General features: G+C 44.5%; 2 protein-coding genes and 1 long non-coding RNA gene across 3 annotated transcripts; 1 reads left to right on the forward strand and 2 right to left on the reverse strand.

The window, feature by feature from the left end:
* The first annotated feature begins 356 nt into the window (after positions 1-356).
* Positions 357-6,672, forward strand: LOC133975754 (uncharacterized). Its single transcript, XR_009924786.1, has 4 exons — positions 357-601; positions 1,385-1,736; positions 2,402-2,497; positions 6,532-6,672. It is a non-coding gene; the product is annotated as an uncharacterized LOC133975754 (long non-coding RNA).
* A 1,470-nt stretch (positions 6,673-8,142) lies between these two features.
* On the reverse strand, positions 8,143-9,808 carry hoxb1b (homeobox B1b). Its single transcript, XM_062413722.1, has 2 exons — positions 8,778-9,808; positions 8,143-8,486 (listed from the first exon to the last, which is right to left on the reverse strand). Exons 1-2 carry the CDS (start codon positions 9,337-9,339, stop codon positions 8,179-8,181), a joined length of 870 nt encoding a protein of 289 aa, XP_062269706.1. The 5' UTR covers positions 9,340-9,808; the 3' UTR covers positions 8,143-8,178.
* Positions 9,809-10,708: 900 nt separating this feature from the next.
* On the reverse strand, positions 10,709-12,593 carry LOC133931469 (homeobox protein Hox-B3-like). Its single transcript, XM_062378358.1, has 2 exons — positions 12,373-12,593; positions 10,709-11,343 (listed from the first exon to the last, which is right to left on the reverse strand). The coding sequence occupies exons 1-2, from the start codon at positions 12,587-12,589 to the stop codon at positions 10,772-10,774; spliced, it is 789 nt and encodes a 262-aa protein (XP_062234342.1). The 5' UTR covers positions 12,590-12,593; the 3' UTR covers positions 10,709-10,771.
* Between the last annotated feature and the right edge of the window lie 927 nt (positions 12,594-13,520).

Below are 13,520 nucleotides of genomic sequence, written 5' to 3' on the forward strand. Positions count from 1 at the left end.
AAGCATTACTTGGATTAATTCACCTTTAAAACCCTGAATTGAGAATGTGTGCAGTAAAGTCCTGAATTAGAGGAAGTGTGTTTATGCAGGAGTGACCCAGTTCCGTGGTGAAACTAATTAACAGCCTGTTTGTGGGTTTGGATCCAGTTTGAGCATTAAATCATTTCCCAACATGGTGTCACGGCTCATTTGTTCCACTAAATAATGCACAGTGAGCAGTTTAGAGCCAGAAATCCTCATTTAAATTCACCACAAGCAACTTGGAGTGGACTCTTAATGAAAACCACGTGGCTTCTGGTTTGTGGTGTTTATCCACCATTTTGTTTGAGGTCACCTGACTCACCTGGAGCAACGGTCCTACACCTGTAAATCCAACATGGAGCCGTAGGCCTGTTGGCGGCAGGACGGGGGTCGTCAGCCGGAACTAGGAGCTGTTAGCCGGCTAATGAAATGAAGCTTCACACGATGAACCTCCATTAAATCTCCTTTAAGTCTTATTTCAACTCGCTTCCACGTGTTGCGCTTACCTGGACCCGTCTATCACCTGGCGCCGCTGATGAGCTAGCTTGATGAGCTAACCCGGCCCCGGCTATGTTTCTGGGTAAGTTCACAGCTCCACATCGTTCGCGATGCATTCAAGTACCCGCGATGGCAGTGTCGGTTAATGCAGTTGTAAAATCGGAAATCAGAGATTAAGCAGAAACAGGGGTCGATGTTATTTTATTAAATCTAGTTTATTTGTTGATTCTATAATTTTCTATGATTCTGATAAATAATGTATGAATTGTTTCTTGCCAATTTAATTTTGATTTTACGTTTGCTAAGTGGTTTTTACACGACTTTTTTGCATGTGCTGCATTCAAGTACTCGCGATGTCACTGTCGTTCAATGCAGTGGAAAATCGGAAATTACCACAAATTTCGAACTTTATTTGATTTTAATTCAGGGTGTACATTTCCACGTCTTTTGTAAACAATGAATGAATCATTTGTTTTTAATGAATGGTTTTTATTTTACATTTGATTGCAAGTTGATTGATGTTTGAACCGGCGCTGCCTTCTAGTGCTCACTGTGTGCCACGTAGATACTGACGTTGTAAAATGGTTAATCACAGTTCTATAACATAAAATGGTAATTCAAATTATTTATTTTGTTTTATTCCATACACTATGTAGGTTTTTCAGCATTTTATTTTTAGATGTGTAAATCAAAGCTTTTTTGCTTTTGAGTGATGTTTCACTGGAAATATTTACACAGTGAAAACCTTTTAATAAACTACACGTGGCCTCAGATTTGAAAATGGTTGAACATTATCTTCACCCTGAATAGCACATCGTGTCAAATTAGGTCTGACAAATTCTCCCTCTCACTGTTTAATTTACAGTATCCACCACGTTGATGGGTCTGTGACTGAAGCTGAGAAACTAATTAGGATATTTCTGACAACAATGCGGCGAAGCTAAATTGGTCCCTCGCTATATGTGACAGCTCATGGATGGATGGTGTGTATTAGCAGCAGAGGGGGAACAGCAGTGGTTCGGACCCGAGCTTCTACGCACACAGCTGACATGTGTGGACCAGGCAGCGGTGGAGGAGCTAATACAAGTGGTGGGCCTTTCTATCGCCTTATTGATCCTGTATCACAGAGACACGACAAGGAAAAGTCATCAAATAACCAAAGCTCCATCAGCCACCGCTCACATCGACAGCACACACCAGATATCCATCAGGACCGGGTGGGACTTGTCCTGTGTCTGTCCTGCTTTTTGAAATGTGTAGTGTGTGTATTCAAGCTCACAGGATAATTATTTCACATCCCAGGCAACATCACACAGACACACACACGTAATCTGTCATTTCAGAGACTCACAATCCTAAGTATTTCAACAGAAATGTGTCTCCATGCAACATTTTGCATCATATCTATGTTGAAATACAAAAATAAAAGGCTGTTTGCATCAACCAGCTGCAAAGATTCCATGTCTTCTCTTATATTAAAGTCCAAAAAGGGAAGTTGCTCTTTAGGATTCCTGCAAATATTTATTTTTTATCATTGAGCATCTGCCAGTTATTTTCTAGTTTAATCATTTTGTCAGAAACTCGTTTTGTCCGAGTCATGTCCAAAACCAGAGTATTTAATATTATTGTAATGTCACATTTGAAAAAGTGAAATCATCACATATTTAAAAAAAAAAATGATGAAACCATATATTGATTATCAAAATCGCTGCAGCTCTGTTGCATTTTCGATATTAAATACAGCTCAGTTTTACTACTCGGGAAGTAAACAGCAGTATCGGCAGCAGTTTCCTCTCGGCGCATCATCGTATATTAATAATTTTCCGTATATCACGTTGATGACTGTGTCATGATGGTGTCCTTCCCTGTCAGCTCTCTGCAGGAAGCCCCGGGGTCAGGCCGAGTTGAATCTCATGTCAGAATTGGCCCCGCGTTGACCTGCGCCTGACTGGCCTCCCAGCAAAAAGCCCCTGTGAAGGTAAGAGGAACTGGGGTCCCCTCCCCTGGAAAAGAGGTTCCCTCCCCCTGACAGCTCCACAGAGCCGCAGCCACCTGCCTGCTGGGCCAGCCCCATATGAAAAGGGAAGCCCTTTGTAATCCGACGGGGATTACACCACCCAACAATGCGCCGCTGAAAGAGCGACAAAAGCCCTGTATCAAACGCCGCTGAGGGGGAGCGCGGCTATGATCTCCCACTACTACCAACACTGACTCCTCCGCCACCTCTCATCTCCCCAAGAGGCGACCCCCCCGCCTTTAGTATTCGCTGCCCCTGTCCTCCTCCTGCCCTCTCATCTCTAGGATCTGGCCTTTTATCAGCGCATTCCTTTTCATTTGCAATGCGGTGTGGGGAGGGACAGCGGGTCCCTCTGATCTGCGAGGGGAGAGAGTCAGGAGGAACCTGGGGGCATGGAGGGTGTGTGTTTCGTGTGTGTGTGTGTATGCTGCAAACACACACACACACACACACACATTGCATTCTCAAGATAGGGTAGTCCAGAGGGACAAATAGTGAAGCACCCATGCTTGTCTTTCAGGCTCTTTAGCTTTGTTTCAGAGAAGGATGTGGCACCTTTGAGTTTTTTCCTTTTCAAAACACGAGCACAGGGCACAAGTTCTTTTATCCTTTTTATTTCATTTTCCTCTAAACCTCTGACATTAATCACTGTATAAGAATAGCTGTCTCACCTTTTCCAAGAGCAAACATCTCAAGTCGGTGCTCATGCAAACATGTCGCAGCGTATTCAAAGCTGTGATGACAAAAAAACAAAAAGGTGTTTGGCCTGAATCTTAAGGGTCTGTTGTAAATGTTTGTGTCGCTGGAGGAGATAAAAAGGAGGCAGTTTACTTTTGGGATTTCCAGCGAGTCACTCTACTCTCAACCCACCCACTGCTCAAACATGCATCAGTGTCGGAGGGGGGGGGGCCTCAATGGCGGCGAGGTAAAAAGTGATGATAGATTGAGGACACAAAAGACGGAGGAGCAAATGTGTTGCGCTAAATCTACAACCTTCACTCACACTGCCTGGTGGTAGGCTGGGGGGGGGGGATTACCTCAGTTTGTACTCAAATCAATGTTAGCCCTGAGAGCATTGAATAGAAAATCATTCAAATTGTATTATGTTAGGATATATGAGCCATTTCAAAATATTAATTCAGCATTATTTGAGGTGTCTGTTAAGGGGAGCAGTTACAGCTCGCAGTGCGTGGACTCCACTGAGCGATTAAGCGCCTCTATTACATGTGATATATGAATGTGTGAGAGGGAGCTATTTTTCATTACCAAGACATTGTCCCTAGGGGCAGTTGTTAAAGAAGCATCTATGAATTATCCCCCTGAAACAACTGGCCTCTTGGCAGGAGTGGAAGGAGAGCGGGGACTGGGAAAGGGAAGCGCTCTCCAGAGTGGTGGGATCCAGAGACTGGAAGGAAGCCAGGAGGACGTGTCTGCCTGAGCTCGTGATCCTGCACGCCGCTGCCGCTCCCTCTGTCCAGTTAATTGGAATACAAAGCAGAGTGAGGTCGATGAGAGAGCGGCGGTGGTGGTGAGGGGGGGTGGGGGGGGTCTGCTGTCTGTCTCCAGCAACACTCAACCTTCACTGCTCGCTGGGAATTGACTGGGAAGCCAGCAAGCGAGACCGACACACTGTCACTGGTAAAATGAACTGTCACCTTGCATTTCTCAACCTCCTGGCAGCATCGAATTGGCCGCTTTGAACCATGTGACGTGACACTGATTGAGTTCTGGGTTTTCCCTCCTGGGCTCCGGAGGAAGGAGCTGGTTTAATTTCAAGTGTACAGCCTCTCCATGCAAAGCGTCCAGGCAGGGGCTCATCATCATTTGCTTCAAACCTGAAGCCGTTGCACCGAACCTTTCATGGGCGCCCTATTCTTCCTCACCACCCCTCATTATTTCACTGTGCTGCTTCGTTACTCTGCCTCTCAGCTGGTCTTGTTTTTCTTACGGCATACAGTCATGGCGTCCTGACAGCCACACGGAGGAGGAAAACTATTAGGTGTAGCCATTTGGATCCTGGAGGCAATCCCGGGGAGTATTAAGACGTTAACCCTGGCCAAGTCACTTGTCTTCCTCAGTTACGGTGCTGATGGAGTGGGGACAGGATGCAGTCGCTGGAGGGACCCAGGAGGCCGGGGCTTCAGGTCGGCTGCCACCTCCACATCCGGTAGAGCCAGACTCGGTGGGGGGATGGTGGTGAGGAATCTCCCAGGCTGGGCTTAGAAGAGCCACAGTGCCATAACAAAGGAGGAAGAGAGTCTGCTGCTCAGAACTATAGGCAGCGTTTCTGACCGAGGCTTCGCTGAACAATAACAGCAGGCGGATAAATTAAATAACAGAGTATTTGCAATGTTTCAAGTCTGTGTTAGAAACATTAGCAAGGTGGTGACATGCACTGAATCACTGTCGGGTCACTTTGATTATTTGTTCTGTTCAAACTGATTCTTTTATAATGAACTTTACAAAACAATCTAGAGTGGTTGTTGTGTTTAAAATCATATTCTAGATTTTAAGATTCTGTCTTTTTATTGGAAAATGTGTTAAAATCCTTTCACTACAGCAAATGATTATATATACATATCTTTAACATCAGAGACCATCCATGGATACCTCAACCTGCTGAAGCTTCGAAACTAAAGCTAAACGCTGGAAAACAGTTTTAAAGCTCACATTGAAACCAGACTTTTTTATTTTGAGGCATATTTGAAATCTCATTAATAAAGATAAAGTATCAGGATGAAACTTTGTCACCTTGTTGAAGGTCCAGTGTGTCGACGTTAGGATGTATGAGCAGAAATAAAATAATAATCAAAATTAGGTTTTAAGTAATTTATTATCACCTGAAACTATAGATTGTTGTTATTTGTTTCATCTTTACATGGTTTGAGTTTTCATGTTCCCTGAAGGCCACTGTAGATTCTCCTACATGCTCAGGGTGAGGAGAGGGGGGATTAATTTAATACAGTTGTTTAATTTTGCACCTTGAATTATGTCACACAACCTTTATGTTTTGATGTTGAAGTTATGTTCTGCTTTATTTAGAATCTATATGTAAATTCTTTAGGCTGCAATTGTGATTATTTAAATCTACAATTAAGCTGCAGATAAAAAAAACGTATGATTTTGTCGATAAGACATCAAAAAGTATTTAAAGGTTCAAGTCGGATTTATTAATTTGGCTCAATATCAATATTTTGGCTTGAAAAACACTTTTCAGTCTTCAATTTGCTGCTGATTAATTTCTATGCCGACTGATTAATCAATTAGTCGACTTATCGCTGCAGCTGTAATGAACCGACCTGTTTTTATGATTCTCATCATTTCTCTGTTCAGACATTGTGTCTGTCTGACTCCGGCTTGCTGAAGGTCAGTGGAAAAACACCAGGGACAATGATGGAAATTAGTCCCAGACTCGATTGTTCTGTCTTTTATGAAGTCTGATATATTGTATTTCAGAAATATGATGAAATATTGTGGCTATTTTGGTGAAACGTCTCCCTGACACAGCAGCAGCTCCATTTATCTCTGCACCATGTGATAAATACTGCGGCTGTGTTTGACATCTGCCAGTAGAAATGACTCCTCTGTGGTTTCTCTTAGATGACCGACCCCCCGTTATGCCATGAATACTGTATCTAGTTTGTCTTTGAAGCCCGGGGACCCTGCAGAGTGACATGCGACAGAGGAACTGGTAGAAAACCAAGGAAGTGAGCCTTGCAATAGACTTGTAAAAGAGCCTGCAACAACTGCAAGCAGCATGGGGTACAAACAGCACCGGGTTGACCTCAAACAAAGTGTAAGGGGGGGGCAGGTCGGGTAAAGATGTGTTAGATATGAGAGGAGAAGGAGCTCGGCTGCTGGATCTATTAATAGTCCTCGTGTGCAGTGAGCTGTTGGAGTTTTTTATTATTTGTGTAGGATCTTCCTTCTTGTCCCATTGTGTTCATTAACCATGTTCTGCTCCTCTCCTCTCCTTGCCCTACATTCCCCCGCAGAGGGAAGCGAGGGCTCCGCTGATCCGAAGGTGAAAAACACCCTCCTCCTCCTCCTCCACCTCCTCCTCCTCTCCCCCGGCGGAACATCTGTCTCCGTGGCGTCGGCGGCAGCACCGACTCTGACACCTCCAGATGGAGCACCCGCTGGGAGCGCTGAGGTATTGCCTACAGAGATGGCAGGGATCACACCTCTGGAATGAAGTCCCACACTTGTTTTCTGCACCGTCCCCTTTTCTGTTGTTGGATCTGTCACTATTCAGCGAATCGATTGTCTCCACAGTCCTTGGCCTTGTGACTCATCTGAAGAGGAGGCTGGTGCCTTGTAGAGAAATGTATGACAACAAACCCCTTAGCCCTTTTTCTAATTTACAGTAATGGCCCATAGGGTATTTCAACTGTAACTTCTATTCGTTGAACTGTATTAATTTTTAATATAGTTGTGTGAGAACTGCACACTCACGCAGATATATTTCAAAGGGTTGCTGATTTCCATTTCAAAGAAACATGGTTTTCAGAGGCTGGAAACAGTTGTAACTCTGCACAGTTCGCTAAATGGCCGATAACCTTATTACTAAATATTAAAAGCAATATACCTACAAACATCTGAAGCGAGAGGGGCCTGGAGTTCCTCCTCCACGAGCCACTCTGCTGTCTTGACAGATTGACTCTGCATTCATTTGTGCCTGAACTCTGAGTGAACCTCAGCTTTAGGAAAAAGGACACCAACAGGCCGGTGCTGCTGGGGCAGAAACTTGTGTGTGTGCAAACTTAACACCCAGTGCAAATATTGAACCTGCTGCCCCTTGAGCATCGGCTGAACCTAGGTGGCCTGGTCCGGCAAACGTTTAGCTGAAGGCGAAACCTGAATGAGCACTGAGACGTTAGATAATCCACTTATCTCCTTGGTTTTCAACATGAAAAAAACGTTATTAAAAACAATTATGTCACTTAAATCATGTAAAATACATGAGGATCTCTGTGGGGACCTGTGTCAGCTGTATCTGAGCAGAATTTGTGTAACAAATCCAGGGTGCGACCTGGCTCCCTGGAGTTTGTTGTCATGTTTAGAGCCCCTGGAGGTATTTGGAGGTGAGGAGGTCACTGGGACCCACCCCGTGTGTTGAGAAAGATTCCTCTTGTCACATTATGCAAGAGGACTTGGGTGAGACTATAAATGGAAGTACATATAGAAACGATTTTAATGCATTTCATGATTTGAAATAATTTATTTTAGACCTTTTTAGAAAAAGCACAGTCACATATCCTCATTTTCCTTTTTACAAACACAGCATGTACAATTTTTTTTTCCTCACCTTTATAAACTTTATTAAGCTTAAATCATCTCAGCAATTGTTGGAAAATACCCTGTAAATAAATAGTGCAAACAATGACACAGAGAACTTCAGTGTTCCAACTCAAAACACAGCACGGGCCTAAGAACGGATGATTACAAAATACAAGAACGGATGAAAAGACATTTAAAAAAAAGTTATCTCAGCATTCAGTGTCAAATCAATGTCTTTTTAAGCACAAGCTCTATTCACACGAGTCCAAAAGTATGTTCACAGTTATTTCCTGGAATTGTGCCACTGGGGGGGAAACAGCTCAGGCCTCCACAGTCTCCATATATATATTTATTTTAAAGTCTTATAATGGTCCAGAGTCTTTCCCCTTCTCCTTTGGAGAGGAGTCAGGGCCAGAGACTTTCTCCACCGGTGCGGGGGTGTTCAACACAGAGGAGCCGAGCTTCTCCCGTTTCTTCTGCTTCATCCTGCGGTTCTGGAACCAGATCTTCACCTGCGTCTCGTTGAGCTCCAGACTGGCGGCCACCTCCACCCTCCGGGCCCGCGTCAGGTACTTGTTGAAGTGGAACTCTTTCTCCAGCTCCGTCAGCTGCTTGGTGGTGAAGTTGGTGCGGATCACGTTGTGCTGGCCGGGGAACTCGGACAGGCCCGCTGAGGAGAGAGCATGGATGAGCGTGTGATGGAGGAACAAACATGGAACTCAAAGGACTAGTGTGTGACTGATGGGTGAGAATGAAATGTGACCGTGAAGAGAAACAAACGCTGCAAAGAGTTAGAGGCCTAATATTTGTTCAGTGCCATTTTGTTTGATTATATCTCAGCTGGACTTTTCTTTACGCACAGTTTACGCACAGTGAGCCTGTGTGGCCCCCTGAGATCACATGACCTCTCTTAGCTGCACTTCACTTCTCTAATTCTTTTATCAGTTCGGGGTAAACAAACCTGTTTTGGGAGGATTCCTCTTCACTTTCATCCAATCGAATGTTTTAGACGTTTCCTCCACATGCTCCAAATCCTTCTCCTTGCTCTGGGGCGGTAACCTTGTGTAAACACTGTCTGTATATTCTTGCTGCCTCTGCTCTCCGTTACCGAAGTGCAGATAGTGGCCGCCCGCTGCCACCCCAGGCCCGCAGCTGTCCCCGGTGTAAGGGGCCATGTTTGTTCCGACGGGGGAAACCTGCGCATGGATGAAGTTCCGGTCCTGCTCGGTAGCCTGCAGGCCGTACTGGTGGTGTCCGAACTCCAGAGGCGACCCGTACATGGAGCTCCCCGGCGAGGAGAACTGCAGGTCCAAGTTGACGTGTGTCTGGTGGTGCAGGGGGAGGCTCGGCGTCTGGTGGGGCGCAGACGTCGCGGCGACCAAGCGGCCATCCGGTGCGTAACTATCACTTGTTGCGCACGAGCTGGACGACATGTATCCGTGGTTTAAGTTGTGGTATCCGGCCTTGGCACTGAAGAGGTTCGCTCCCCGGTTGCACACGGGGTAGTCTAAGTAGGAGTTCATCCTGGAGCCTTTGTTTGTTCAGAAGTGATAAAGACTGAGCAGTCATTAATCGGTGCTCCCTGTGCCCTAACCTCCTAGGTAGTATGTCAAAGCTGTAAAACTGCCTTCCACCCTCATATCACCTTCCTGACACACCATGTGACCCGCGGAACGCCAATGGCGAAGGACCTACAGCAGTCTGTCAAGTCTGCAGGCTCGTCCATCACACGGCTCGCATTTACATGACAAATGCTTCAATCAAACGCGCTCATCCATCTGATAAGAACACAAACACCAGGACAAATTTTCCGGCTGCAGCGTTAGAGGGGCTGCGAGTGACACATTTATGACAGAAAGAATAATCACAATATATGTATTCCATATATAGGAATGGTACTTATATGCTTGTATTAATAATAATGGCCTCCAGCGATAGGAAGATGTGCAGAGATCATAGGAGAATTGTTCTTTTATGATATAATGATATCAAGAAGAGCCAAATTGATTGAATGATTTCACAAAGTTCACAAATAACAAAAGAACGAATTCATTTGTTTCATTTAAATGTAATAACCGTTATAAATAAATGGGCCTTTAAGTTATTAATTGCGTTGATTTATTTGCACCTTTTCGTTGGACGTACACATCGAAATCTCGTATTTTCTATTTATCTAAATACAAATTTAGCCAAAATATGTTTTATCTTGTTACCAAACTACAGTATTTCCGTGTTTCAGACCCGAATCCAGACGGACCGTGAATCAGACTGTGTTGTAAGGAGGGAGAGAAGGAGGCAGCGCAGAGGATCCAGTGATCCATCATGGCTCTTTTACAGATTGACAGTTTGTGTGGCCCACTTTGCCCATAAAAGAACAAAGACACATTTAAGAACCACACAGGCCCTTTTCTCTGGCGTCTATCTCTCTTGCTTGAGAGTTAACGACACTCACACTAAAATGTAATATCTTCCCAAACCTATCACGTCCACAGCCCCACGTAAGGGCGCTGTAATTAAGTGTAGAGTTAATGTGACGCTGTAGAACTCAAGAGATAATTGAGCTTTAGGAACAAAAAAAAAGGTGGATTTCCCATTTTCCCAGCGTTTTGGCTGAATTACATTCGTCTGGCTCTTAGAGAAATATTTACTCTGGGGGATTCTTTTTTTTATTTATTTATATTACCTAAAAACAACAGTTAACGTTTTCATTTAAACCACATGGGGCTGGGTTGCAACGCTCCTGAAGAGGCCCATGCGTAAAAGTTAAACCAACAGTGGATTGTAAAGGCTCCAGAGGAATAAATACATTTAAATACAAATAACTACAAATAAATATAAGCTGAGACTAGTATTTAGATAATCACTTCAATAAATAAACAATAAAAACTCGTGCTTCAACACGGATCAGTCACGTTTCGCTTCCACAAAGTAAAGATACAGTTTTTCGAGTATCTGCTACAGATGAGTCAGTTTTGGAGCCTGCATGATTCTGTCCTGAGAGGAGCAGCAGCTCTGTGGGAAGAAGGAACCGCTCACGTCCACGCTTTGGTTCGTTGTGTGCGCGCTGCCGTGCGTGTCGTACTGCACTTCAAATGGCGGATTGTGCGTAAAGCCCAGAGCCGGATATTTGGAGTATTGTGCCGGGTACTGAGGCTGCTGCTGCTGGGACTGGAGCTGAGGAGAGGCCGCCTGGTAATCCCCTCCCACATGCACGTAACCCAGGCTGGACAGAGTGGGGCTGCCCGGGGCGGAGGGGGAGGACGGGGGAGAGGAGGAGGACGTGGTGGGGGTGAGGCCCTGCTGCCTCTCGTCCTTCTTCTGTTTCATCCTGCGGTTCTGGAACCAGATCTTGATCTGCCTCTCGTGCAGGTTGAGCAGACTGGCCATCTCCACCCGCCGCGGCCGGCACAGGTAGCGGCTGAAGTGGAACTCCTTCTCCAGCTCCACCAGTTGCGCGCTCGTGTACGCGGTGCGCGTCCGCTTGGAGGCCGGGGTCGCGCTTGGACACTTCTCGTTGACGATGCAGTCTGTGCAGAAGAGGAAAGAGAGAAAGGGTTGAACTCCAGAATCCACCGGAGACGTTTCTGTTCTATCCCTTTTATCCTCAATTTATTTGTCTTTGATCGTATTTGACTATTTTAAGTCATTTTCTGCTTGTAACTGATTTTAGTGTTTTTTCCTCCTTAACTGTCAGTTTCCTCCATGTATACTAAACTGTCACGTGCACCTGCTCTAAAATACATCTTGGATGAATAAATAATAATCAGACAAATGAACAACATGAAGAAACAATGGAAACACAAACAGAGCACATTGGATATTTAACGAGTAAGTTATCGGTTGTAAACTAAACTTGACACTGGAGGAAGATTTAGAAATTAATCAGAGCTTATTGCACTTTTCATCCAAACGATAAAACAAAAGATTCACAGAATAAAAGCATTGAAACAATAAAAGGGACCAAGAAAATTTGTCTCTGGTTATTTTTATTTTTTCAAGTATATCATGTTCTGCCCAAAATCGTTTTTTTCAAATATATAGTTTAATTTTCCAAATTTGTTTTTTCATCAAAGTTATAATTTGTAAAAAATCCTATAAATTATTAAAATATATTTCTGCTAATAATAAATAAAGGCCAGGCCTTACAGGGGAATCACGGTGTCAAATAGAAGCACTTGTGTTTTCTCAAAATAATTAAAAAAAACATTTTATAATATTTATTCCATTTCTGGGTTTATTGTTCTTTCTGCTTTGCCAATTATCCTCTGCACTTTGTTTTGAAAAGTGCAGAACAAATTAATTTCTGAAGACTTCACTTTAAACGAGCCTGAAACTGAATGTGGGTCAGATGGAGCCGGTGTGGATTCGCCTGACTGGATTTAATTAATAGCTTCCGTGACCTTTTGAACCCGACGATGGAAAATATGAGCTAATCTCCTCAATTAACTGTATCCGAGCTCATTAGAGAGCTCATAAATGAAAAGGCCTCATTTGGTAACTGGCCTCCTCCTCTTCCTCCTCCTCCTCACTCTTCCTCCTGGTGGCGTCACACAAACCTGAGGGGCTCCTGGCGTGGGCCTGATTGGGTCGCGACTCCTTCATCCAGGGGAAAATCTTTTTGCTCATGTTAAACTTTTGGATTTTTGACCTGCGAGCGACCGGGCCGCGTTCCAGCGCCTCCACCTGCCCCCCCACGGGTCCAAACCCTCTGCAGGGGAGGGTGAAGTCCTGGAGGTGCTGCTGGTGGTGCACGTTGCTTTTCTGCATCTCCATTGAAAGTGCAGCCCCCCGAGCCTCCACTTTGACCTTCCGACGCAGCGCTGGCAGCCAAATGTCACATGGCAGGTTTCCAGGGAGCGCGGGGCTGCCGGCCTGAGAGGATCCAGAGAGAAAGAGGACAGAGAATCAGGGAGGAGACCACACGATCCATCTTCTCAGCTCAATAGTGGCCTGACGTGAATAGCTGAGCCTCTCCTGAGCAGAGGCGACAGCAGAATTAAGAGCCCATGGAGCCAACACACCTCCTGGAAAACACACGCTTTGTGGATAACCTGGTCAAATCTGCCATCTAGAAAATATCATTTTTAATTATTGACGCCTCACAGGATGATTTATTTTATTGTAATACAAATAAACATGATTTCAGATTTTTAAATTATCTCTTAAGACTATTGTTCTGATTTAAATAAAGGATTAAACCATAATGGCAGCAAGAAGACATGGGTAATAATAATAATTATAAAACAAATCTCAAATGTAATGCCAATTAAAAAGGAAAAACATTTAATATTAATAAACAAGTGAAGACCAGATTTATTTATTCTGCTTTCAGGGAGTTTCTATAAATGACATCAGCGGCTTTAGACTGTGAATAAATGAAACTCTTTATTCACTAAATGGAGAAAGAATTAAACGTTACAGACGCTCGTCCATCAAACTACAAAATACAACACGGGTCCATTGTGCTGCGCAGCGGCTGCGTTCAGGGCCTGGACCCAAACGAAATGCGATTAAAAGCTGGAATTGAAGATCGTAATTGAGCTAAATGAAATCCCGTCTCGTGAATGAGGAGCGAAGCGGAGAGAGGAGCAGCGAGGAGCAGGAGTCTGGAGGCACGCGGCTCCCTGAACTCTGGCTGAACCGCGGCTGGAGTCAGGCTCGTAAATCATAAAGACACACAACCGAGTCCACGGCACACAACACC

Source organism: Platichthys flesus, chromosome 20 (assembly GCF_949316205.1).
Source record: "Platichthys flesus chromosome 20, fPlaFle2.1, whole genome shotgun sequence".
Lineage (NCBI taxonomy): Eukaryota > Metazoa > Chordata > Actinopteri > Pleuronectiformes > Pleuronectidae > Platichthys > Platichthys flesus.

What these genes read in the sequence shown, in the direction of transcription:
- hoxb1b (XM_062413722.1), bottom strand. Translation starts at nt 9,339, where the DNA reads ATGAACTCCTACTTAGACTACCCCGTGTGCAACCGGGGAGCGAACCTC. An exon ending in GAGGAATCCTCCCAAAACAG is followed by an intron (nt 8,487 to 8,777) that starts GTTTGTTTACCC and finishes CTCTCTCCTCAG; the next exon opens with CGGGCCTGTCCGAGTTCCCC.
- LOC133931469 (XM_062378358.1), bottom strand. Translation starts at nt 12,589, where the DNA reads ATGGAGATGCAGAAAAGCAACGTGCACCACCAGCAGCACCTCCAGGAC. An exon ending in CCACGCCAGGAGCCCCTCAG is followed by an intron (nt 11,344 to 12,372) that starts GTTTGTGTGACG and finishes TCTTCTGCACAG; the next exon opens with ACTGCATCGTCAACGAGAAG.